Below are 24330 nucleotides of genomic sequence, written 5' to 3' on the forward strand. Positions count from 1 at the left end.
AAAGAAAAAAAAAATAGACTGACCATTATGCCCCATCTCAACAGAGGACCACAAGGCCAATAATGGTCAGGGAATCGCTGCATTTCGAATGCTAAACAAATCGCCGCAAAGGCGAAACGATCGCAAGATCAGTCAGCCACACCGATCCCCAGATCGAACCGCCAATGCAGGGAATTGAACAGCGGTGGTCCTGATGCAGCGAAAATCAAAAATAGAACAGACAAGAGCACTCCAGTGCAAAGCCACACTACTGACAAAATAAACTTAACCCGTTTATATAAACCGAATAATAATTATTATTCCGAATAATTAGATTTTCTAAATTAATTTAGAGTTTCCGTTGCAATATATTTTTATTCTTGTTACCTTTCTCTTCCCTCCCTGTTAGATTTGAATTTAGGTTTAATTTTATTTTTTTGCTCTTGTCTTGCCGTACTGCTGGCATTATTTTAGTATTTTAAACCTTATTCTAATTTATATGACTATGTTTCAAGCATCATGTGGAGGAATATGCTTTTTGCTGCCTTTGATGTGTGCTGTACCGTCCATTTTATTTTTATTAAGTAATACTTCTTTTCCAACATTATTTAAATATAATTATGTCACATGATAGTATTGGGCGAATTGCTAACACTGCACCTGTACTGCCATCTATAGTTTATTATTTGTTTATATAAACGGGTTAAGTTTATTTTTGTCAGTAGTGTGGCTTTGCACTGGAGTGCTCTTGTCTGTTCTGTTTTTGATTTTCGCTGCATCAGGACCACTGCTGTTCAATTCCCTGCATTGGCGGTTCGATCTGGGGATCGGTGTGGCGGGCTGATCTTGCAATCATTTCGCCTTTGCGGCGATTTGTTTAGCATTCAAAATGCAGCGATTCCCTGACCATTATTGGCCTTGTGGTCCTCTGTTGAGATGGGGCATAATGGTCAGTCTATTTTTTTTTTCTATTTTTGTTTTGTTTTGTTTTGTTTTATTGTGAATGGTTTAAATCTCTGTTTGGTGATATTTCACATAAATTTGGACCTGGTGACCATCAGAGGGGGCACCGCTAAATTTCTATTTAATTGGCTTTAAATTTCAATGAATTATTATTGGTATAATTAGATTTTCTAAATTAATTTAGAGTTTCCGTTGCAATATATTTTTACCTTTCTCTTCCCTCCCTGTTAGATTTGAATTTAGGTTTAATTTTATTTTTTCGCTCTTGTCTTGCCGTACTGCTGGCATTATTTTAGTATTTTAAACCTTATTCTAATTTATATGACTATATATATATAAAATATAATACATATAATACAAATGTATAAAATATAATACATATGCCAAGAAATGAATAATATGTATAGAGTGGGGCAAAAGTCAAATCCATTTCATTTTATTTTGAACTATAACAAACACATTCGATTTTGGATCATGGGATCATTCTAGCCCCCACCAAGTCCAAGTAACTGGCATTAAGTTTAGGCTTATATTCAATTTAGAGACAAACAATATTATCTATGGTTCTGCTTAAATTGCTAATATCTTTTTTTAAGTTGTATAGCATCAATTGAAATGGTGAATCAACTATACAATTGCCCAATGATTCCCTTTATTCATAGGAGTAGGGACAAGGGACAAGGGACAAGGTATTCTTGTATTGATTGCGGCCTCCAGGGTTACCCCTATATACCGCTGTAGCATCTGTAGGTTATTTATAGCCGGCAAGTGTGTGTAAGTGTGTGTGTGTGTAAGTATATATGTGTGTTGTGATGGTTGTTGTTTGCCGGCCCTGGAGTCTTAGCAGCCGGGAGGCAGGGAGCAAGCTACCTGCGTCCCGACTCCCATCCCTAGCCACGTGGAGGCGCTCCAGGAACTATCTAAATTACACTTAGTGGGATTCCAACAAGTGGAATCCCGGTTATAGTAAATAATGAATAGGGAGGATAAAGTAGGAGAAAAGAAAGTAGAAGAAGAAATGAGAGCAAAACACTCTCTCAGGAAAAGAAGAAACAGGAAAGAGGAAAACACTAGTTGGAAAATCTAACAAGCGAGAGAGCTTGAAGAGGTAAAATTTTGAAGCCTGAAGGCTTGTACATTTGAAAGAAAGATTCCCCAAGCCGGGAAGGAAGCCCAACTTGCACCGACAAGGGGAAAAAGAAAAGTCTCAAGGAAAGAACATAGGTAATGTACAAGTGGCTATTAGATAGCCACTTAAAAAAAAAAAGAATAAATTAAGATAAATAATAAATACTTATGTCACCGATATGAAACATAGCAGTAAACATATTAACAAATTACACTGCATAAGCAGAGAGTAAAATATACAATATTTACAAAGTAATTAAAATCTTGGCTGAAAATTAGTCAACCAAGAAATTAACAGAAATAGTCATCCAGAAGAAATGTAGAAACATATATACAAAACACAAAGAGACAAACAGAACTCACCCAAGGCAAATATATGCCAAAGGCAAAACCAATAAATACTGTACAAATAAATTAGTTAACCGAATCAAAAGCAATTCTAAATTTAAATCTAAGTACAACAGATCAAAATAATAAGTTAAGTATTAAACAATAATTAATTAATATGCAGAGAAGATGTCTCTGCACAAGTAATCTAATCTATAAACATATGTACATAACCAGCAAGTGCAAAGCTGCTACCACAAGCTGCGAAAAACAAAACTTGTTTCAAATAACAAGACACGTAGAATTAACAATAATGCATAGGTAAGCATTAAAAAAAAAAAAAAAAAAAAAAAAAAAGGATGTCAATTGCCAACAAAGCAATTGGATCTGAGAGGGCGGGGAGAGGTCCATCCCACCCCTCAGAACCAAAACCCATTTACAACAAAAAATGCTAGACTAAGAACTATATGGTACTAGCAAAAACCCAACTGATTGCAGCAGCAATCAGGCAGGAAAGAAAAATACAACAAATAATCAGCCCCGCAGGAAAACAAAATTAAATCAAAACACAAGCAGCAAGAAAAGCAGCCAGCAGTAAGACAGGCTAGAGAGGAAAATCATCTCACTCAACCAGAACAGCCAACTGAAGGTTGGATCTGAGGGAGCAGGGAGAGGTCCATCCCACTCCTCAGAGCCAAACAGACAACGCAAGAAGAGAAAAACTGTCTCTTCAACATAATGAGCTAACTACACAAGTAATGTACAATATAAACATTTAAGATTAACTGCTGATTTAAAACACAATAAAATCAGTTACTCTCAATTCTGAGAGCAAACAACAAATCAAACAAAAGCACCATGATATTAACAAGATAATTACAGTATTTACAAAATACATACAATTTAACACAGAAAATCATTTCAGGCAACCCGGACAGAGTTCGAAGTGGGAGAGGGGAGGTCCATCTCTCCCACTCGGCCAGGCAAAAACCTGAAACAAGTCTCCAGAAAAAGACGCAAAAACTCTGCGTCCAAAACACAAGACAATTTAGGCAAGGAAGAAACTCCTCTCGAAAAAAAAAGAAAAAAAAAAAAATCAATACAGTAATATATATAAATATTAAGAACAAATAACGAAATCAAGGGTTATTCCTTGATAAAGCCGCTCTTCTCCAGAAGACACAATTAGCAAAAGAAGAGAAGGCAGAAAGAGATAGGAGTAACAATAAAACCAAACTGACTTAAAATTCAATCTATTATAATATTTATTGGAGCAAACTTTTAAAATCTGAGACACCACCAGGACAGCTGTTCTGAAGCTTACTAGTTCTCATCAGTTGGCAGGTGGTGCCAAACTATGAAAAATATATTTCATTAAATGAACAGCCAAGCAGTGTACGGAAGTGAAGCATCCATTTACCAGCAGTGGTGGTGGTACTCAAAATGTAGAAAAATGCTTGTGGGCCACCTGACAGGTGCCCAACTTTCTTTTAGATTTTCTGTATTCTATTTAAACAGTGTCAATATTTAAAAGATTGATATCTTTTCTTAATGGATTACAGTACTTACCATATTTTCTTTTTAAGTTTATATATAAGAGTAACAATAGTTTATATATAAGAGTATATAAGTAAAATATGTAAGTTCATGCTGACAAACAGTAAATCATCCTCTCTTAATTATATATATACTATGTATAAACCAATAAAATCATGGTAAATAAAAGCATATTTTTTACTGCTTAACTTTATTTCAGTGTATCTAATACATAGAGTATCTGTTTAAATTTTCAGTTATGTGGGATACAAATTTTCTCAAAAAAAACTTGACTAAACAGATATTCCACGAGAGATATTCTTGCCCTATCAGTCCATACAATCAAAGGTTACTGAATTTCATGTGTTTATTGCTATTAAAAAACCTGAGAAGGTTTTGTTTTCTAAAATTTCAAACAACAAAATCAGCGAAAGCAGGATTTAGAAAGATACAAAAGTTCTATCAACTGGAACATTTCACAGGTGCATATAAACAATCATTAAAAGAAAGTGATGGTGTCTGTAAGAAATAAATTACAGCCAAACCAAACGTTAGTAAAGCAAATGAACAACTGTACAGAGAAAGAGTGGGCCAGTAAATCAGACTGTCTTATAACGGGGATTTTAATTTCCCAGATATTGACCGGAACTTGTGGATTGGTCACTCGCACACTAGCAAGGCTTTTGTGGATTTATTGGATGATTGTTTTCTAAGTGGCATGTCATGTTCAAGAGGCAACCAGAGGGAGTAATACTCTTGATCTGATTATCAGCAGTGATTCTTCATGCAAATCTGCAGATAAAGGAACCACTGAGTGGTAAGTGATCAGTGTGCTGTTGTGGGATTTACTCAAAGATGTAATAACCATTAAGAGTAAAGGGAAGGGTTTTTGTTTTTGTGATCTCAGAGTTTTTAGATTCTATACAGTGGATCAACTGATGATTTTACCAACAGCAAATTCTAAATGAGAAGCATTCAAAAAATTAATCTTGGAAACTACTAGACTTTTCATAACAACTAAGAAATATTGTTCAAGATTTAGGCTTAAATGGTTGTCAAATGAACTAATGAGACTCATGGCAAAGAAAAATTCATGGGATGCATATAAATTTTAAGGTGACACAGAAGCCTATGGTAGATATAAGCTGGTCTGTAATCAATTCATAAACGAGGTTAGGCAGGCAAAGGCATATTATGAGAAATCTTTGGCAAAAGATGCAAAGAAAAACAGCAAAGATTTCTTTACCTATGTAAACTCTAGAAGGAATTAGATTGGTCCACTTGATATCGATGGTTCGACTGTTCATGATCCTGCTCAGGTAGCTAACAAACTGAATGGGTATTTTGCATCTACATTCACGCATGAAGGGTTATTCAAGGAGGGGAATGCCAGAGTTTATCAAACTCTGGCAGGAAGCTAAATGATTTTGTAATAACTGAGAGCAAAGTGGAGGAGAAATTGTTTAAGTTAAACATAAGAAAGGCACCTGGGGTGGGTGGGATCTATCCAGTTATATTAAAGGAGGCAGCAAAGGAAGTAAGCAAACCCTTAGCCATAATTATGAGAGTCAGAGAATCTCCTCATGGTCTGGAGATGCAAAAATGTGACCCCAATTCACAAAGCGGGATCGAAAGGTGACATAAGTAATTAGAGACCTATTAGTTTAACTTCTGCTCCAGGGAAAATAATGGAGTCACTGGTTAAAGAAGCACTGCAGGATCATCTAGATAAGACTGCAGTTATACAGGGTGATTCACTACCAGTGCTAAAAACTTGCAGGAGGTATAGGGGGCACAAAGATGAATCAGAATCACATAGCATTTCAGGGTCCAAAATGCCTTCGTCATGCGGTAGAGGACGTTGAACGGGAGGTCGTGTGAACAGCGATCCCGCTGGAAGTCAGCATTTGCAAACCGTTTCTGTTGAAGAAACCAAGTAGCAAAAGTCCTCCGGAGTGGATAATCTGCAGGCTCCAATGATTGGATGCTTTGCAGATGGTATGAACTCATTTGGTTTGTTGACAGTATCCTCCATACAGTGGATTGGGAAATACCCAATCGTTGGCCTATCGCTCGAGTACTTGTACTCAGATTGCCTTCTGCAAGACGTAGGACATTCTCCCCATTGTCTGGCGTCCTCGTCGTTCACTCTCGATTCATGGTATCTCTCGTGAAACAACCAGTCTCACGTAATCTTCTGTGCACATGTGCAAAAATTGTATGATGAACGTTCCTGGTACAAGCGCAGAACGGCGCGCCCGTTACAGTCCGCAGCTCCATACGCAAGGTGCATGTCAGCCCGTTCAACATTTGAATACTCGTCCATCCTACTGCCTCGGGAACCGGTTCAAATAATGCTGACTTCCAGCGGGATCGCTGTTCACGCGACCTTCCGTTCAACGTCCTCTACTGCATGACGAAGACATTTCGGACCCTGCAATGCTATGTGATTTCGATTCGTCTTTGTGCCCCCTACACCTCCTGCAAGTTTGTCGCACTGGTAGTGAATCACCCTGTATAGTTCAGACACAGCATCAGTTTGTTAAGGGGAAGTCTTGTCAGACCAATTTGACTAGATACTATGATGTGGTCACAAAGGAATTGAATGCATAAACTTGGATTTTAGGAAAACTTTTGATACTGTTGCACATGGAATACTACTGTACAAATTGGAGCAGTATGGCATTAAGGGCAAATTGCTGCTATGGATAAAGGGATGGTTGAGTAGGAGGGGGGGGGGGAGAGAGAGAGAGAGAGAGAGAGAGAGAGAGAGAGAGAGAGAGAGAGAGAGAGAGAGAGAGAGAGAGAGAGAGAGAGAGAGAGAGAGGTAATCAATACACACTGCTCTTCGTGGACTAACGTCATCAGTGGAGATCTGAGGGGTTCAGTGTTGGGCACATTGATATTTTCTGTATTTATTAATGATATTGATGATGGTATATCAGGCTTAATGTCTAAGTTTGCAGATGATACGAAGGCTGGCAGGGTTGTTAATGATACTGATGACAGTATGCTACTGTAACAGGATCTAGAAAAGTTGAGCAGATGGGCTGAGAGGTGGCAACTGAAGTTTAACATAGGCAAATGTAAAGTACTGCATATGGGTAACAGTAACCCCAAACACATTGACTGTGTGGTACTAAACTCAGGGTAGTGGAGAATGAAAGAGATCTGGAGGTAATTGTGCAGTCAGATATGAAGTTTTCTGAGAAGTGCAGACAGTGTGCAAGAGTAGCTCATGGGTGTCTTGTCAATTATATACAGGAATTTTTCTAGCAGGGATAAGGAGGTGATTATCCCCTTCTATAACGAAATGGTCAGACCACACCTTGATTACTGTGTACAGGTCTTGAGTTACATTTTAGAAAGGATGCAGAGCTGCTGGAAAGAGTACAGAGAAGGGCAACGAGATTGATGAGGGGGAGAAAGATGTGCTCTAATCAAGAAACGATTCAGTTCTGCAAATTGCAGCATCTGCAGACTAGGCACCTGCGAGGTGATCTGATGGAGGTGTAAAAGGCCTTGAATGGCTTGAGCAAGCTCAATGCTGATGGGATTCTTCAAGGAGATTAATCCAGAATAATTCCAGATTAATCACCTGAGGGGACATAAATTCAAATTGAGGAAAGAAAGTTCCTTTGTAGAATAAATGTGTGGAAATTTGCCTCTAGCCGGCAGATGGTTGATGGCTAGAACAAACTTCCATCTGTCATTGTGAAAGTTGACAGCTTAAATAGATTCAAGGCAGAACTAGACAAACATTTGGAGTGAATGGACAGGTGAAATGGGAAGAGTTTTTTTTTGGCTGATGCTGTATAAGCTTGGTTTCTTGCATCATATGATTCTTCTAAACCTATGAGAAGCCTGAACTTATGAGAAGCCTTTATTCAATTCACACTCTGAAGAAATCATCTCATTACACTAGTCACAAATCATGTGTGTGTGTGTGTGTGTGTGTGTGTGTGTGTGTGCATGACTAGTCCAAGAAATGTGTTCATTTTCAACTCATATACCCTCTGCTATAATACAATACATACAAAGAAAATTCAACCATTACAAATTATTCTGTCAATTGTTAGTTTCTGACAATTTGATCTATCTGGACAGGACTAGTTTTAGTGATGCAGCAAAAATATCACCACATTTTCCTATCAGGTTAATTGGTATAGCATTCATATGTGGAAAAGCAAAAAAAACCATATATGCAAGGCAAGGCATTAAATATAGCCACAAATACAATTTTTTTTTCTCTCTCAAAAGAAGAAGTGTATAAACCTTTATTCTTTGTAGTAAAGCCTGTGATTGGTATTAATATTTTTTAAAAGTTAGTTAATGTATGTCACCCTCATATCTGATATTGAACTAGATTGCTGAATTAGCTCATAGCTATGAAATAATGAAATGCCAACAGATATTTAGAAAAATTTGTTTTCTTTCCTACTGCAATGGTTCAAAATGCTTCTCAAGCAATCTTCTCATTCTCTGCAAGACTTTTAGTATTAGTATGAGAACAGCCAAATGATGCATCCTGCTAGGCTTTTCCTGCATCCACAAATAAAAAAATTCCTATTATTATGCCATATTAACTGACAATAAATACCTTTCCAATCTCTAAGTTTCATTAAGCACTCAATCTGTGGAAAGTAATTACTGAAATCTCAAGGTGTTTAATGTGATTAATCATTCACTGATCAAAATCATACTTCCTGAGATAGTCTATTAGTATTCATGATTAGATTCCTTAATATTTTAATGTTCTCTCAGATTACACTTGTCAATACTTTTCGTTCTTTTATTAGAAGAATGAAAGTTACTGATGAAGATGCAGCCCTGACACACTTCAAGTACTGCAGATTTGCCACTTTTATAGAAACTTTTTTATTTTTGCTACACAATTCTCCCTGGTGCCATATTGTTTTAAAAGTTAAAAGAGTAGATCTTAAGGTACTTCATCATATGCCATTTTAAGATCAAAATTCATAAATATAGGTTTTTGTCAAGTGGAAAAGACTTTTCTATAACATGTCTTGATGTGAATATTTGACTTGGCATTTCCTGTTTGGCCTAAAACCCAATTGTTCTTCCCAAAGGTTCCAATCAACAAACTTTTAATCTTATCTAAAAATACTTATAGATTTTTACTAGTAAACTAAGGAGAAAAATTCTGTAATCTCTGTATTCAGCTTCAGTTCTCTTTTTCATAAACAGTAAACTCCCATTATAACACTCTCACTTTTAGAACCCTTTTCTTCTGGTCACATGATGTGAAGTGGGGAATCCAAAATTACGCTTTGGTGCTAATATTTTCTCAGGCTGGTCTATTTCAAAGTGCTGTAATAGGAATTTACTGCATTGGTATAATTAATGTCTTCATCCAACCTTGTCTATAACTTTTTCTACCTCATTAATAAAGAGTGTGTCCAAATTCCCCCATTTCAACCTTTTCCCCCTCTTCTTCAGTGGTGTCTTCAGTTCCTTTGTGTAGATGGTATCAAACTATTTACTCCATACTTCTAAAATACTCTTCTCATCTAACTTCACCTTTATCACTTTAGATAACCTTATAGTTTTGTCTCCTATTCTAAAGTTTTTTTAATTAAATACCAAAACACTTTTCCACCTACTTGTTTTCCCATGCCGTTGACAAAATATTCCCAAGGTTTTATTTAGCACACCTCTTAAACCCCTTGCCTTTTTCTTTATATATTCCAATAACATTTATTTGCTAAAAATTTCTCATAATATTTATTCTTTTCTCTTACTGCCTCTTTAAATTTTTGTGTCCACCATAGCATTCTGAAGTTCCTGTTGTTAGAAATCTTCTCTCCAAACATCTTTTGCAGCTTCTAATAAAGTGCTCTTAAATTTTTGACATTCTTCATCTAATGGCTCTTCGGGGAATAATGCTATTAGTGAAATCCCCCAAGGTTCAGTGTTGGACCCACTGTTGTTTTGTATATTTATCAATGATATTGATGAAGGTATATCAGGCTTAATGTCAAACTTTGCAGATGATACAAAAGTCGGCAGGGTTGTTAATGACAGTAATGGCAGTGTGCTACTGCAGCAGGACCTAAAAAAGTTGGGCAGATGGGCTGATAAGTGACAACTGAAGGTTAACATTGACAAATGCAAAGTAGAAGTAACCCCAGAGAAAAGTACTACACGTAGGGTGGTAGAAAATGAAAAAGACCTGGGAGTAATTATGCACTGAGATATGAAGTTTTCTGAGCAGTGCAGACAGGCTGCCAGAGCAGGTCATGGAGTATTGTCAATGATATACAGGAATTTTGCTAGTAGGCAAAAGGTGTTATCCCTTTGCATAAGGCACCTGCGAGGTGATCTGATTGAGGTGTATAAGGCCTTGAATGGGTTGAGCAGGCTCAATTCTAATGGAATTCTTCCTCTTGCTCAGATTACGAACCTGAGGGGGCATAAATTCAAATTGAGGAAAAACAGTTATAGAATAGATGTGCAGAAATTTGCCTTTAGCCAGCAGGTAGTTGATTGCTGGAACAAACTTCCATCTGTTGTCGTGGAAGTTGATAGCTTAAATAAATTCAAGGAGGAACTGGACAAATGTTTAAAGGGAATGGGTGTGTGAAATAGGTTTTTTTTTTACTGATGCTGAATAATCTCGCTTTCTTGCATCACATGCCTCTACTACACTGGTGTGCAAAACTTATGGACCTACACTATTTCTAAAGGTTACAACCACAAAATTTTTACTTAAGGTACTCTTTAGTGATGAGAGTAGATTCAGTCTCACCAGTGATTCTGGACGTCAGCTAATCTGGCAAGTGGTTGGCACACAGTATCGCCCCGCAAACATCACTGAAATGGATCGATATGCCGATTGAGGTGTTCTCGTCTGGAGAGGTGTTATCTTGGATGGACATACACAACTCCAGATATTGGAAGGCGATACTGTAACCGGCGCACGCTACTGTACTGCACCATTGGCCCCGAGTTCGTGTTTACAGATGATAACGCCACACCCCATCGCACTGCAGCTATTGATATGCTTTTGGAAAGTGAGGACATTGTTTGTATGGATTGGCCTGCCCGTTTCACCGATCTAAATCCCATTGAACCCATATGGAATGCTCTGGGGAGATGCCTAGTGGCACATCCACACCCACCAGAAAATGTTCACCATGTGAAGATGGCACTGACAGAGGAATGGACGACGTTACTGCAAGAACTTATCAACAACATTGTTCTAAGTATGGGCAGGCAGTGCAAAGCCTGCATCGACATTAGGGGTGGCCATATCTCCTACTGAGGATTACCTCTTCCCTTTGTTCCATCTTTGGCAGTGATGCATCTGTATCATGGCAGCCAGTGCTATGTTGCCATTTTTGAATAAAGTCTCTTTGTACCGTTTTGTTTCCATTATGTTGGTGTTGTTTCCTTCATCATTTCTGTACCTCACGAGGTTCCTTTGGTATGCTTTTCCCATATCCAGGCCACTTCTCCTATGAGAAGCTACAGGTGAAAACCTGACTGGTCCTTAAATTTTGCACACCAGTGTACTATCACCACTGTCATATTAACATCAGAAATTCCATTTAACTTTTGAGCAAGAAGGTTTCTATATTTAAATAACATTGGAAAATCTGAGAGATTTTGAATTTTGCCCACTTTAAAACTTTTTTATACCTATTTTAGCACTAACAAAATGATGGTCACCTCCAATCTCAAATTCTCTATACAGATTTGTTCAAATAGTTGTTTAAGATTCTTTTCCATAATGATATACTCAACTGCTTTTCTTCTTTCTATTACTCACTACACATGAACTTGTGGCTATCTTTGTGCTTTTAATTAATGAAGTATGATTTTAATTAATTAATTAATGATGCATGAAATACACAAAATTCTAGCAACCATTTACCGTTATTGTTATGAGTACCTTTCTCTCCAAATTTTCCTAAAATATATCTGTAGATGTAATTATCATTTCCTATTATTTATATAATATTAAAGAGCTCTTCTATTTCATCTTTTTTTTTGGACACTTCAAACTGATCAAATTGCACAATCAAATTTCATCACCTAATTTTCCATTTTAAATTTTGCTAATATTACTGGATAATGCTTTCCAACCAATTAATTTTTCTTCCAAACAGTTCTTTGTTATAAATCAATTTATAATTACTGCTTTGCTGCAGCTCTCTTGTATTAATCCTTTTGTTTCTGTAATACCTGAATCACATACTACTACTACATCAACCATGTTCTTCTGCTAATATCACTTCTTTACCATTTAAGATTCTGAGATTGATAGTTTCTATCTTCATGACTGTTCCAGTAGCATAGGTAGCACTGTGTCCTGATTTCCTGATATCAAAGTATTTACTCCATTCTTCTAAAATACCCCCCTCTTCTGTTTTAACTTCACAGCTAAAGGTTCCCGAGGGTTCTTGTTGACCAGGTATCTCAGATGATACAAATCTTGGTTGCTTTGTTTCACCATGGTAATAAGATTTTAGCCTATAATATATCCAATTTAGTTGGTTTGGTCCCATATTAGAGGATATGGACCCCAGTTGCCCACATAGCTGGCTTAGGAGGCATAAGCACTCCTCCTAGTTAGACAGCCTCAGACCCTGACAGTAATGGCAGTGAGTTACTGCAACAGGATCTAGATAATTTGGGCAGATGGGCTAAGAAGTGGCAACTGAAGTTTAACCTTGACAAATGCAAAGTACTGCATATGGGTAGAAGTAACCCCAGAGAAACGTACCAACTGTGTGGTACTAAACTTAAGGTGGTAGAAAATGAAAAAGACCTGGGAGTAATTGTGCAGTCAGATATGAAGTTTTCTGAGCAATGCAGACAGGCTGCCAGGGCAGATCATGGGGTTTTTGTCAATGATATATAGGAATTTTACTAGCAGGGAGAAGGAGGTGATTGTCCCTCTGTATAAGGCAATGGTCAGGCCACGCCTTGAATACTGCGTACAGGTCTGGAGGCCTCATTTTAGGAAGGATGTAGATTTACTTGAGCGTGTACAGAGAAGGGCAACAAGATTGGTGAGGGGAATGAAGGGATCCTCTTACCAAGAGAGGCTTAAGTTCTGCAAATTGCAGTGGCTGGAGACTAGGCACCTGTGCGGTGATCTGATTGAAGTGTATAAGGCCTTGAATGGGTTGAGCATGCTGAATTCTAATGGGATCCTTCCACTTGTTCAGATTACGAACCTAAGGGGGCATAAATTCAAATTAAGAAAAGACAGGTGTAGAATAGATGTGTGGAAATTTGCCTTTAGCCAGCGGGTGGTTAATTGCTGGAACAAACTTCCATCTGTCATTGTAGAAGTTGATAGGTTGAATAAATTTAAGGAGGAACTGGACATGCATTTGGAGGGAATGGTGTGATTTTTTTTTTTTTTTTTTTCTTTTGGCTGATGCTGCATAAGCTCATACACTTGCTTTCTTGCATCACATGCCACTACTACTACCTTTACCAAAAAGAAATATAAAAATTAAATATATTTTATAGAAGTTACACAAGTGTTGTTACAATCTTTGAACCAAGGCCATGCCACACACACACCTTCACTACACAAGCTGCTATCAACTCAAACCTATACTCTGGTTTAATGGTATTCATGAAGGATCTGCTATGGATGAACATTAAATTTTTGTATGAGAAAAGTGATTTTTGCACTGGGGATAACTACACCCCTACCCCCACAGCTTTCTTAAGCATAATTTTTTGTATGTTTAATTTTTCATATTAACTAACCCCCTCTCCCTCCTCCCATCCATATTTTACACTGTAATTTTCCTTTCCTAGTGGTTATCAGACTAGACAGAACAAAATGTTAATTGTCAAAATAGGAGTAGTTTCCTGTGAACTAGTGGTTACCAAATTAGACAAGACAAAATGTTAATTGCCATAATAGGAAGTAAAGATAAATAAATAATAGTGAAATAAAATAATCATACCTTGTCTTTCATTTTTTCCTTTTCAGCCAATTCCAGTTCTGCAACCTTTGCAACAGAATCAACTCGAACACGAGATCCAAAGACTTTAATTTTATCAGCATCCATTGGAGTATTAGAAATAAGAATTCTAGCCTTCTCAATTCTTTTAGGCTGATTTACACCTACTTTTTTATCTAACAGAAAACCTTAAAAAAAAATTTAGGGAAATAAAAAAAAAGCTGACATTCTGTGTCTATACTAAAAGTCTAATTCTGTTTTGTCAAACTTATTGTGTTGTGTATACATTTTTAATAGTATTAGAAAATCTTATTTACTAAATTTAAACTATTCTCTTATATACAAGTGGTGCTAAAGAATAATTTCTGTGCTTAGCTAAAAATCAAACAAGGTTTGCCGTAAGAGTATCAGACATCTCAAATTGTGAAACAAATCACTGCAAATTTCCTGTTTTACACTACAAATAAACATCACTTCTCCACAAAGAAGTATACTGCTATTAATCTCTAATCAATATCATTAAGAGAAGGGCAATAATCTCTGTAATGGCTCATTAAAAATAAATAACAACATACTTCTCCCTCTGTGAGGGGGTGCCATTTATTCAAGACATGGTTGAGGTAATCTGTGGAAATTTATTTTAAAATATGAGATGTCTGATGTTTTTGTGACAAAGTAATTTTTTTATCTATGCATAGAAACAATGTACTACTTGCAACTGCTATATAACAATTGCTAGTATATTGTTTTAAGTAGTACCTTAATATAGTTCTCTTACTAAACTGAAAGGATTAATTATTATATTTGCATATTAACTAAAAAATAATTGTTAATATTTATTTCTCACCTTCATCTAAGAAGGAATCTGTCAGGCTGCCACCTAATTTCTTAATAACCTGAATAGCCTGAAGATTTCCAGAACCTTTTAACCTCAAAACAGCATCGACAGCAAGCTGGGCAAAAAATTCCTTGTGCTGTGATAGGATCTTTGAACTTAATGTTGTTCTTGAAATGTTGAGTAAATCTTTCCTGAATTTTTCAGGATCATCACTATTAAAACATTAAAAAAAAATTGCCAATTATTAGAGAGAACTGAAGTTATACTAAGAAAAACAATTATATGATACTTCATGGGAGAAATTGGGGTTGGGGTATTCAAGGCTTTGAAAGATTTAAATTAAATATATATATATATATATATATATATATTTTTTTTTTTTTTTTTTTCTGTTGCAGGTTGCAAAAACTAGGACATATGTAATTAAATTAAGGAGGGATAACTGTAGACTGGATATTAAATAAAAATGCTCTTTTAGCCAAAAGGTCATTAAACAGTTGGAAAAAATTACCTGATCTTGTAAAGTGAAACAGGTTATGTAAATTTAAGAAAGGACTGAACAGACACCTGGATGAATATACTGAAAGGAGGAATGACACACTTTTAACTTATGTGATATCTAACTAGTTGTTAATTTCATGTTGTAAATTATATACAGATGGAAATCAGATGTTTTGTGGCATATCCCTACCACTTCATCTGTAACTGTTGTCATTGCAGCTTCACTTTTACAAAGAACAGAATGGCTAAAGGTTTGACATATGAAATGTGATCAAAAAATTCAGATTGAACTAATACTTGGGAAATGGTGAAGCTTACCAGCCATTCTGATGGATCTCCTTCCCTGACTGCATACACTGATTCCAACATCAACTATTTCTGGAAGCATTCCCGATAGGCTTCTGTTGGAAATGATAATAGTTCCCGTGTTGCATTCTGAACAATTTTCTTGATTTCTGCAAATTGGTGACCTTTCAAGGAGGTTTGAGATTAAAAAAAACTTGGGAGAATCACAGGAATTCTTGAATCCCACTTTTCCTGGCCATTTTATCTGAATAACATTGTACAATGTCTATAGAACTGTTTTGTAGTATTATTGCTTCACTGTTTGACTGTAAGGGATAAATTCATAATAAACAATGCCCTGTGAATGAAAAAATACGATGCACATGATTTCTACATTTGATTGAGATTATCTTGCTTTTTTTGGGCCTTGTTGATGGCGTCCTCTATTGTCAGAACTAGGCTGTTTCCAGGCCATAGCCATACAATCCATCACCAGTAATGATAGGATAAAAACTGTGGGTCAACAACAGAATGCTGATGAATATCCTGACACATAAGAAGACTATGATCTCTATGATCATCAGCAAGAATGTGAGGCACAAACTCAGTAGAAAAGCTTCACATCCCCCAATCCTGTATTAAAACTGAATAACATAAGAAATACTAATTTTCACTAACACTTTATGGATAGTTAAATACTAATGCCAATCACTTCTGATCAGATCACAGACACAAGTGATTGAATCCTTGGTTTTTGAAGCTGAAGGGTAGCCACAGTTGCTATTGTTCATCTTTGATGGACAAGAATCCCTCTTTATACTTTGTGAACCACTGAAAAGCCTTCCAACAATACAGCACATTCTCTGAAAGCTATTTTTAACATTTTGCGCATTTCTCTAATTGAAACAAAATTTGATGCAAATTTGCTGCTCATTAAAATAATTCAATTTAAAATGGAATAAAACATGTAAAACACCAATTCAATGCATTACCATGTCCAGATGAGTCACTGGAAACGTTGCAACAAGTCAACTTGCTACAACACCACAATTTCAAGGTACAAAGTCAGTCCCCAAAAGTCAGATACCTTGTACACAACTTCCAACCAGAAATAAACAGATATGTAGATCATGTAGATTAATTCTTCATTCCTTCAAAATACAGTAGACTTTCAAAATAACGGCACATTCGGGGATTCAAGGTGCCGTTATTTAAAATTTTCTGTTACCTATAAAGTTTTATTTTTAATTTATTTAATAGAGAAATAATGAAGCTAAATAAGAAATAGAGAGATTGAGAATGTAATTTTATTAACTGCACATAAAAAACAAACATGTTGGCAATCCAATGTCATATTCTGCCATTAATGTACTCCTGCTTACACCCCATTCTATTTTCTTTATTATTTCAAGTTTAGTCTGTGTGGGTAGGACACCAGTATTGTCACCGTCCTCTCCACATCAGGTGGAAAAGGCACAGGTTCAAATCCAGTCAATGACGTGAGAAACTTTTATGGGCTTTTTCCATTCCATGGCTAGATAGTAAGGTTTTTCCCCCCAGAAACTGAGGTTTTTCGCCCATCAAAACAGGCAAATCAACCAGAGAACACACATAATTTACAGAAACAATACACATGGGTATATGAATTAACTTTCAAGGTGACCCTAATGTAATAGTTTGGATTATATCAAGCTTGTCACTAAGCTTTATTGTTGTTGTTCTTTTCTTCTCTGTATGAGGCCTCCAGGTACTCGTCCCTAGCAGAGGGAGGGCAAGGCCTCCCTTACTATCTGCACGCCCTCCTCCCTGTGAAATGAGTTTCCCAGGGAGGAAAGAAAACTTGTATAAGATGTCGTAATCTTTAAGGACACGAGGGTTTTGACAGTGATAAATGCACACAGGTTTCAGTTTATGACCCTCTATATCAGCACCAAACAGAAATGTTAGCCAATCTTTTGCTGCCTTAAAGCCAGGCACAATCTTTTCAACAATGGAACTATAAGGGATTGAGCATTCCCCCCCCCCCAATATAAACCTGTTTCATTGAGGTTGAATATTTGTTTGGGTATGTACTCCCCCCCCTCTACGATCGGCTTGTTTCGCAGGGAACGCATCAGCAGCATTTTTATCAAATGATGCAGCTTCTCCACACATTTTCACATTATGAAAATCATACCATTGACAAAAATTTACAAATCATCCTGAACTTGCTGAAAAGGGTTTAACTTCCCCATCCTCACATTCTTTTAAATTATCATAAAGTCTACAAGCTTTCTCTTGCACTAGGCTAACGTTAATGTGTTTTTTTATTTTGGTCACTCATCCATGCATTGCATCAAACTTGACCGATCATATGACCACTTTTATGCAGTTAAGGGCACACCACTCTTAACACTTTCTTTAATTTTATCAGCACTATCACAAATAGTACATAATGTATTTTCGCTCAGTCTTAGAGCATTTTAATGCGTGCCGTGCTCTCACCTCGTTTGTAGTGCTTAAGCTCCTCTACTTTCATTTCAAGCAAAATCGATTTCCTTGAGTGCTTACCATCACTTCCACTAGAACTACGAGGACACTTACTAGCCATAATGGTAATAATAAAAACAAAATTTTAGTGGAGTTCACCAGGGTTCGGTGCTGGGCCCATTGTTGTTTTTGTGTATTCATCAATGATATTGATGAAGATATATTAGGATTAATGTCTAAGTTGATACAAAGGTTGGCAGGGTTGTTAATGACAATAAAGACAGTATGCTACTCCAACTGGATCTAGATAAGTTTGGCAAATGGGCTGAGAAGTGGCAACTGAAGTTTAACATTGACAAATGCAAAATACTGCATATGAGTAGCAATAACTCGAGAGAAACATACCAACTGTGTGGTACTACACTCAGGGAAGTGGAAAGGGAAAAAGACCTGGGGGTAACTGTGCAGTCAAATATGAAGTTCACTGAGCAGAGCAGATGGGTTGCCAGGGCAGGCCATGGAGTCTTGTCAATGATATATAGAAATTTTGCTAGCAGGGACAGGGAGGGTGATTATCCCATTATACAGGGCAATGGTCAGGCCACATCTAGAGTACTGTGTACAGGTCTGGAGGCCTCATTTTAGGAAGGATGTAGAGTTGCTAGAACGAGTGGGGCAACAAAGAAAGACAAGATTGGTGAGGGGAACAAAGGGGTGCTCTTACCAAGAAAGGCTTAAGTTCTGAAAATTGCAGTGCCTGGAGAGAAGGCATCTGCGAGGTGATCTGATTGAGGTGTATAAGGCCTTGAATGGGTTGAGCAAGCTGAATGCTGATGGGATTCTTCCTCTTGCTCAGATTACGGACCTAAGGGGGCATAAATTCAAATTGAGGAAGGACAGTTGTAGAATAGATGTGCGGAAATTTGCCTTTAGCCAGCGGGTAGTTACTTGCTGGAACAGACTTCCATCTGTCGTTGTGGAAGTTGATAGCTTAAATAAATTCAAGGAGGAACTGGACAAACTTTTAGAGGGAATGGTTGTGTAAATTGTTTTTTTTTTTTTTAGGTGATGCTAAAAAAAAAAAAAAAAAAAAAAGCTCATACATTTGCTTTCTTGCATCACATATCTCTACTACTACTACTACTACTACTACAACACCAACGAAACAGGACTTTTTTTTATAATTTGACACCTGACAACACATTTAAATTCAAAGGGGAAAAATGTGTTGGTGAAAAAAATCAAAGGCTCGCTTGCCAATACTCGTATGCAAAATATGACAGAAACTGATAAAAAGAACTGTTTGTTATCGGAAAATCATTAAAACCTCAGTGTTTAAAAAACATAAGGAAACTTCCTGTGGATTACACTGCAAATGTTTGGATGACTTTGGATATTTTTCAGCAATACCTAAATGATTGGAATAAGGAGCTATTCAAAAAAGAAGAAAAATATTTTGTTAGTTGATAACTGTCCTGCACATCCCCAGATTCAAAATTTGTCCAACATTAAGCTAGTGTTTCTGCCTCCCAATGCAACATCAACTTTATAACCAAGGGACATATGTGTAATCAAGAGTTTGAGAGGATTTTATAAAAGATTTCTAGTTCTACATCTGATCAGTCAAAGAGAACAGAAACTTACTGAGTCTATATCAATATTGGATGCTACAAATTTATTGAATGATGTGTGGAACATGTTACTTCGACAACCATATCAAATTGCTTCAAGAAATCAAAATTAAATTAAAATGAAATTTCAATTGTAGATGAAGAAGATGGAAACGAAGAAAACTTACCATTATCTGAATGGGGGCTACGTAACAATGTTGTAGGTTTTAATACAGATAACATCGATGACACTTATTAACTGGTGGTCTTCCTGCAGAGAGAGACATTGTAGATGCTGTGCTCAACAAAGACGATAATGACGATGATTGTGATGATATGGTGACAATTAAAAGTGAATCAAAATCAGTGCCGACAATCTCACAAGCTCAAGGTGCAATGGACACATTAGTCAATTTTTTTGAAGGAACTGAGGCAAGTTGAGACTTAACGTGTTGAGTGTTTTAATGGGAAACTTAAGAAATATCAAAGTGAAAGCTTTAAAACAAACATCAATTTTAAGATTCATAAATAAAGACTAATTGAAATCGTGTTTATTATTAAATAGTATTGTTTTTAATTACAGAGAAATAAATTGTTTAGTATTAAGTGTATGGTTTTAAAATTACAGTCAAATAAATTGTGCTTAATGTTAAGTGTATTGTAGTTTATACAAGCATATTAATACAAATAATATGTAGGTATATACTTACATACTTTTTTATATACTTTTTTCCTCTCTAATATTTCTTTTGTTTTTTGAATCTATCTTTTTATCAAGTTATTGGGAATTTAAAAAAAAATTGGAGGTAGATTTGACTCTTCACTGATATAGTGTTCATTGTTTAACAGCCCCAGGGGTTTCTCCATCTCCGCTATCACTGATATAGCGAGTAACGGTTATAACAAGGAAATTTTGTCAGTCCCTTGATGCTTGTTATAACTAAGTCGACCGTACTATTTTTAGATAAGAGCCAGAACATTTTAATTAAGAATCATTTTTGTGGTCAGTATAAAGAATTTTCTTAATACCTTCATGTTTTTTTTTTTTTTTTATCTATAAGAAGTAGATTAATGTCAATATTCAGGTTTGATTAGCTGGAATAAGGAGATAGACAAAATCTTGTCAGTGCTCCATAGATGATTTTTAAGATGATAGGAATCAAAGGTGGTCTTATTCTAGTATTTCTAGGGTAGGATATGACATACTACCTTGATCCAAATCAAGGATGAAAGATCAACATTATTGCACCATTTGCTAAATGTGAAAAGAGATTTTAACTGAATAACCCTGTTAAGAGAAGGGCAAACTAGACTGATATAGAGATGAGATCTTGATATGGTATACTGATAACAGCACTTTTTCTTTTTTTGCTAAATACTAGAGCACAAGCCCAGATTTCAGAGCCATATGTTATTCACAAAATCAGTATGATGGAAGAATATTAGGGTTGTCAATATGGACCACATTTTGTCTCAGAATTTAATTTGATCCAGGTTAACATGGAAGAACATTTTATAGTAAAAATGAATCCCCGGGGTTTTGCAGACAGACTCAGAACAGGCTGGAAATTAACAGATGGAAAGAAAGGAAAAATCCTCCTTTTCTTTTCTTTTTTTTTTTTTTTTTTGGTAAAAGAGATATGAACAAGTTTCTGAACATTAATTTTATGACCAAAATCCACAAAGTATTCAGCAACAGTTCCTTAAAAATGTATTGATTAATATATTGTTAGACAGTGATCCAGAAAAAAGATGTAAGAAGGTCCACATTTTGAGATCATCTACACAAAAGATAAATTGAATAGCAAGAACAGCTAGTGGGGGAATAAGGGAATAAAAAAATTAGTATAGACAGGGTACCAACTGGAGGTATGCCAGTGAAGATAGACTTGGTTAACAAACCATCTTTATAGGAAAAATTCAGAGTACACTTAATTATCAAGACCCTAATAATAAAGAGAATATTGCCGGTGATACCACAGAAGCTCTCAAGTAGGAAAAATAGTCAATTAGTGCCATGTGAATCAAATGCATCTATATAAACTATATCTAGCTGAGCTTTACGTTCAAACACATTAAAAGAAGTTATTATGCAAAGAGTAACTGCAGATGCCCCCTTCTTTCCATAACATATATCGGGATATAAATTTCAGAGAATCTGGCTTGCAGGATCAGTACAGCTTTATGCATCAGTTTTAGAATTGAAGCGCAGGCTTGAAATCTTAGGCAAGGAGGAGTTTTTAACTTTTGTTACTTGAAAGACATTATACATATTTTATGAGGAGAGAAAGGGCCAAAGCTTTAAACAGCAGTTGAAGATAGAGACACTAGGATGCAAAATATATGGACTAATGTTATTAGTGGATTCCCTCAGGGCTCAGTGTTGGGTCCATTATTGTTTTCTGTATTTATAAATGATATTGATGATGGTATATCAAGCTTAATGTCCAAGTTTGCAGACGATACAAAGGTTGGCAGGGTTGTCAAGGACACTACTGACACTATGCTGCTGCAACAGGATCTGGAAAAGTTGAGCAGATGGGCTGAGAGGTGGCAAATGAATTTAACATTGACAAATGTAAAGTACTACACATGGGAAACAGCAACCCCAGAGCAACGTATCAACTCTGTGGTACTACACTGACAGTGGTAGAGAATGAAAGGGACTTGGGGGTGGTTGTGCAGGCAGATATGAAGTTCTCTGAGCAGTGCAGACGGGCTGCAAGAGTAGCTCATGGAGTATTGTCAATGATATACAGGAATTTTTCCAGCAGGGATAAGGAGGTGATTATTCCCTTGTATAAGGCAATGGTCAGGCCACACCTAGAGTACTGTATACAGGTCTGGAGGCCTCATTTCAAGAAGGATGTAGAGCTGCTGGAACGAGTACAGAGAAGGGCAACAAGATTAGTGAATGGAACAAAGGGGTGCTCTTACGAAGAAAGGCTTAAGTTTTGCAAATTACAGTGTCTGGAGAATAGGCACCAGCGAGGTGATCTGATAGAGGTGTATAAAGCCTTGAATGGTTTGAGCATGCTCAATGCTGATGGGATTCTTCCTCTAGCTCAGAATAATCACCTGAGAGGGCATATATTCAAATTGAGGAAAGACAGATGTAGGATAGACGTGCGGAAATTTGCCTTTAGCCAGCGGGTGGTTGGTTGGTGGAACAGATTTCCATCCCTTGTAGTGGAAGTTGATAGCCTAAATAAGTTTAAGGCTCAGCTGGACAGGTATTTTGAACGAACAGAGGGGTGAAGTGGGTTTTTTTTTTTTTTTGGCTGATACTGCATAAGCTTGCTTTCTTGCATCAAATGCCTCTACTAATGCTAATGCTAACTAGCAAGTTTTATGACAAAGCCAGGTATGCTATGAGGGCTCACAAAGTTAAAAAAGTTAATATATTAATAAGGCTTTTAACATTCTCAGGTTGGACAAAATGGAAAAGCTGAAACTAAGAAGTGGTTTGGAAAAACATTTGGACCACTAAGGACACTATTAAGGCAATCAACTTTTGTGATATGGTCTAATCAGATACTAGGGTCAGAGTACAGTACAGCTGACAATGATTTAGAAGAGACAAGGGTATGTTTACCAGAGAGGAGGTTAGAGTTAAGGAAGAGCTGAATACTCCCTCACCCCACTCCAAATGCATGGAGACCTAAATTTGATTCTAAAGAATTTTTGCTTCAAGTAAAAAGTTTCTAAGTTCAGAATTCCAGCAAAACTAAGGCCTCATAGAGATAATAGATATTGTAGAGGAATTTCTAGAAAGCCAGGAATATAAATGAACAATGGCTAAATCAACTGGATATTCTATCAGTATATTCGAGGGTAAGAGAACAGAGAGTTCAGAAACTATAAAAATATTCAGAAATTTAGGCAAGAAGAAATGTTTAAACACACTTTTGCTTGGTGTTGAGGGGTAAAGGAGTCATGCATTTCATTAACTGTGAGGGGAATGTATGAGGAGTATTCAATAAAAAATTATCTAACAAGAACTATTCAATAAAAAATTATCATAATTTTTTTTTGCAAACATACCATTAATCATCCATATTTTGATGGTACTTTTCAAAGTAATCCCCAATTGATGAAATGCACTTACTCCAATGTTTCTGCCATTCTTCAAAAACACGGTGGAAGCCATTTTTTGTTATGCATTTGGGAATAGCCTCCAACATCTTTACAATTTCTGATGAATGGAAATGTTTTTTTCATAGCTCCTTTTTTAACTGTGGAAATAAAAAAAAAATCACAGAATGTAGGGGCAGGCGTAAGTCAGGGCTACAGAGCGGATGAGAAACACTTGATATTAATGCTAGCTAAGTACTGATGACAGTATGAGCAATGTGAGATCTTGCACTGTCGTGATGTGACATCCACCCACCTGTGTTGTGGTCATTTGCAATGAAAGTGATCCTGACCCTTACTACAGTACAGTTCTGTAGTAAGGTCCAGTAACAGCGATATGACATGGCAAAACATGCTGGTAAACCATTCCTTGAATGACAAAAAAGAGATGACCATAACCTTTCGTGCAGAAGCCACAACTTTTGCTTTTATCAGTGTTGGTGATGCCACAGACAGAGCTTTGTTACTTACTCTCTGGGTAAAAATAATGAATCCATGTTCATCCACCATTATCACCTTGTGCAGAACCTCACCATCTTAAGTAATCATCCATTGCAGCTCATGATAAACCTCCATGCGAACTTGCTGTATCCGAGGTATGAGTAGT

At 36.5% G+C, this 24330-nt stretch overlaps 1 protein-coding gene across 1 annotated transcript in view; it reads right to left on the reverse strand.

Moving 5' to 3' along the window:
- CCT2 (chaperonin containing TCP1 subunit 2) overlaps nt 1-24330 on the reverse strand; it is a 72761-nt gene that overhangs the window by 16101 nt on the left and 32330 nt on the right. The window contains exons 5-6 of the mRNA XM_090381934.1: nt 14734-14936; nt 13890-14074 (exon numbers count right to left, since the gene is read on the reverse strand). Of these exons, the coding sequence (XP_090238060.1) occupies nt 13890-14074; nt 14734-14936 (388 nt within the window). The remainder of the gene's footprint in view (nt 1-13889; nt 14075-14733; nt 14937-24330) is intronic.

Source organism: Mastigoproctus giganteus, chromosome 9, assembly GCF_048544385.1.
Source record: "Mastigoproctus giganteus isolate SK-2022 chromosome 9, ASM4854438v1, whole genome shotgun sequence".
Taxonomy (NCBI): Eukaryota; Metazoa; Arthropoda; class Arachnida; order Uropygi; family Thelyphonidae; genus Mastigoproctus; species Mastigoproctus giganteus.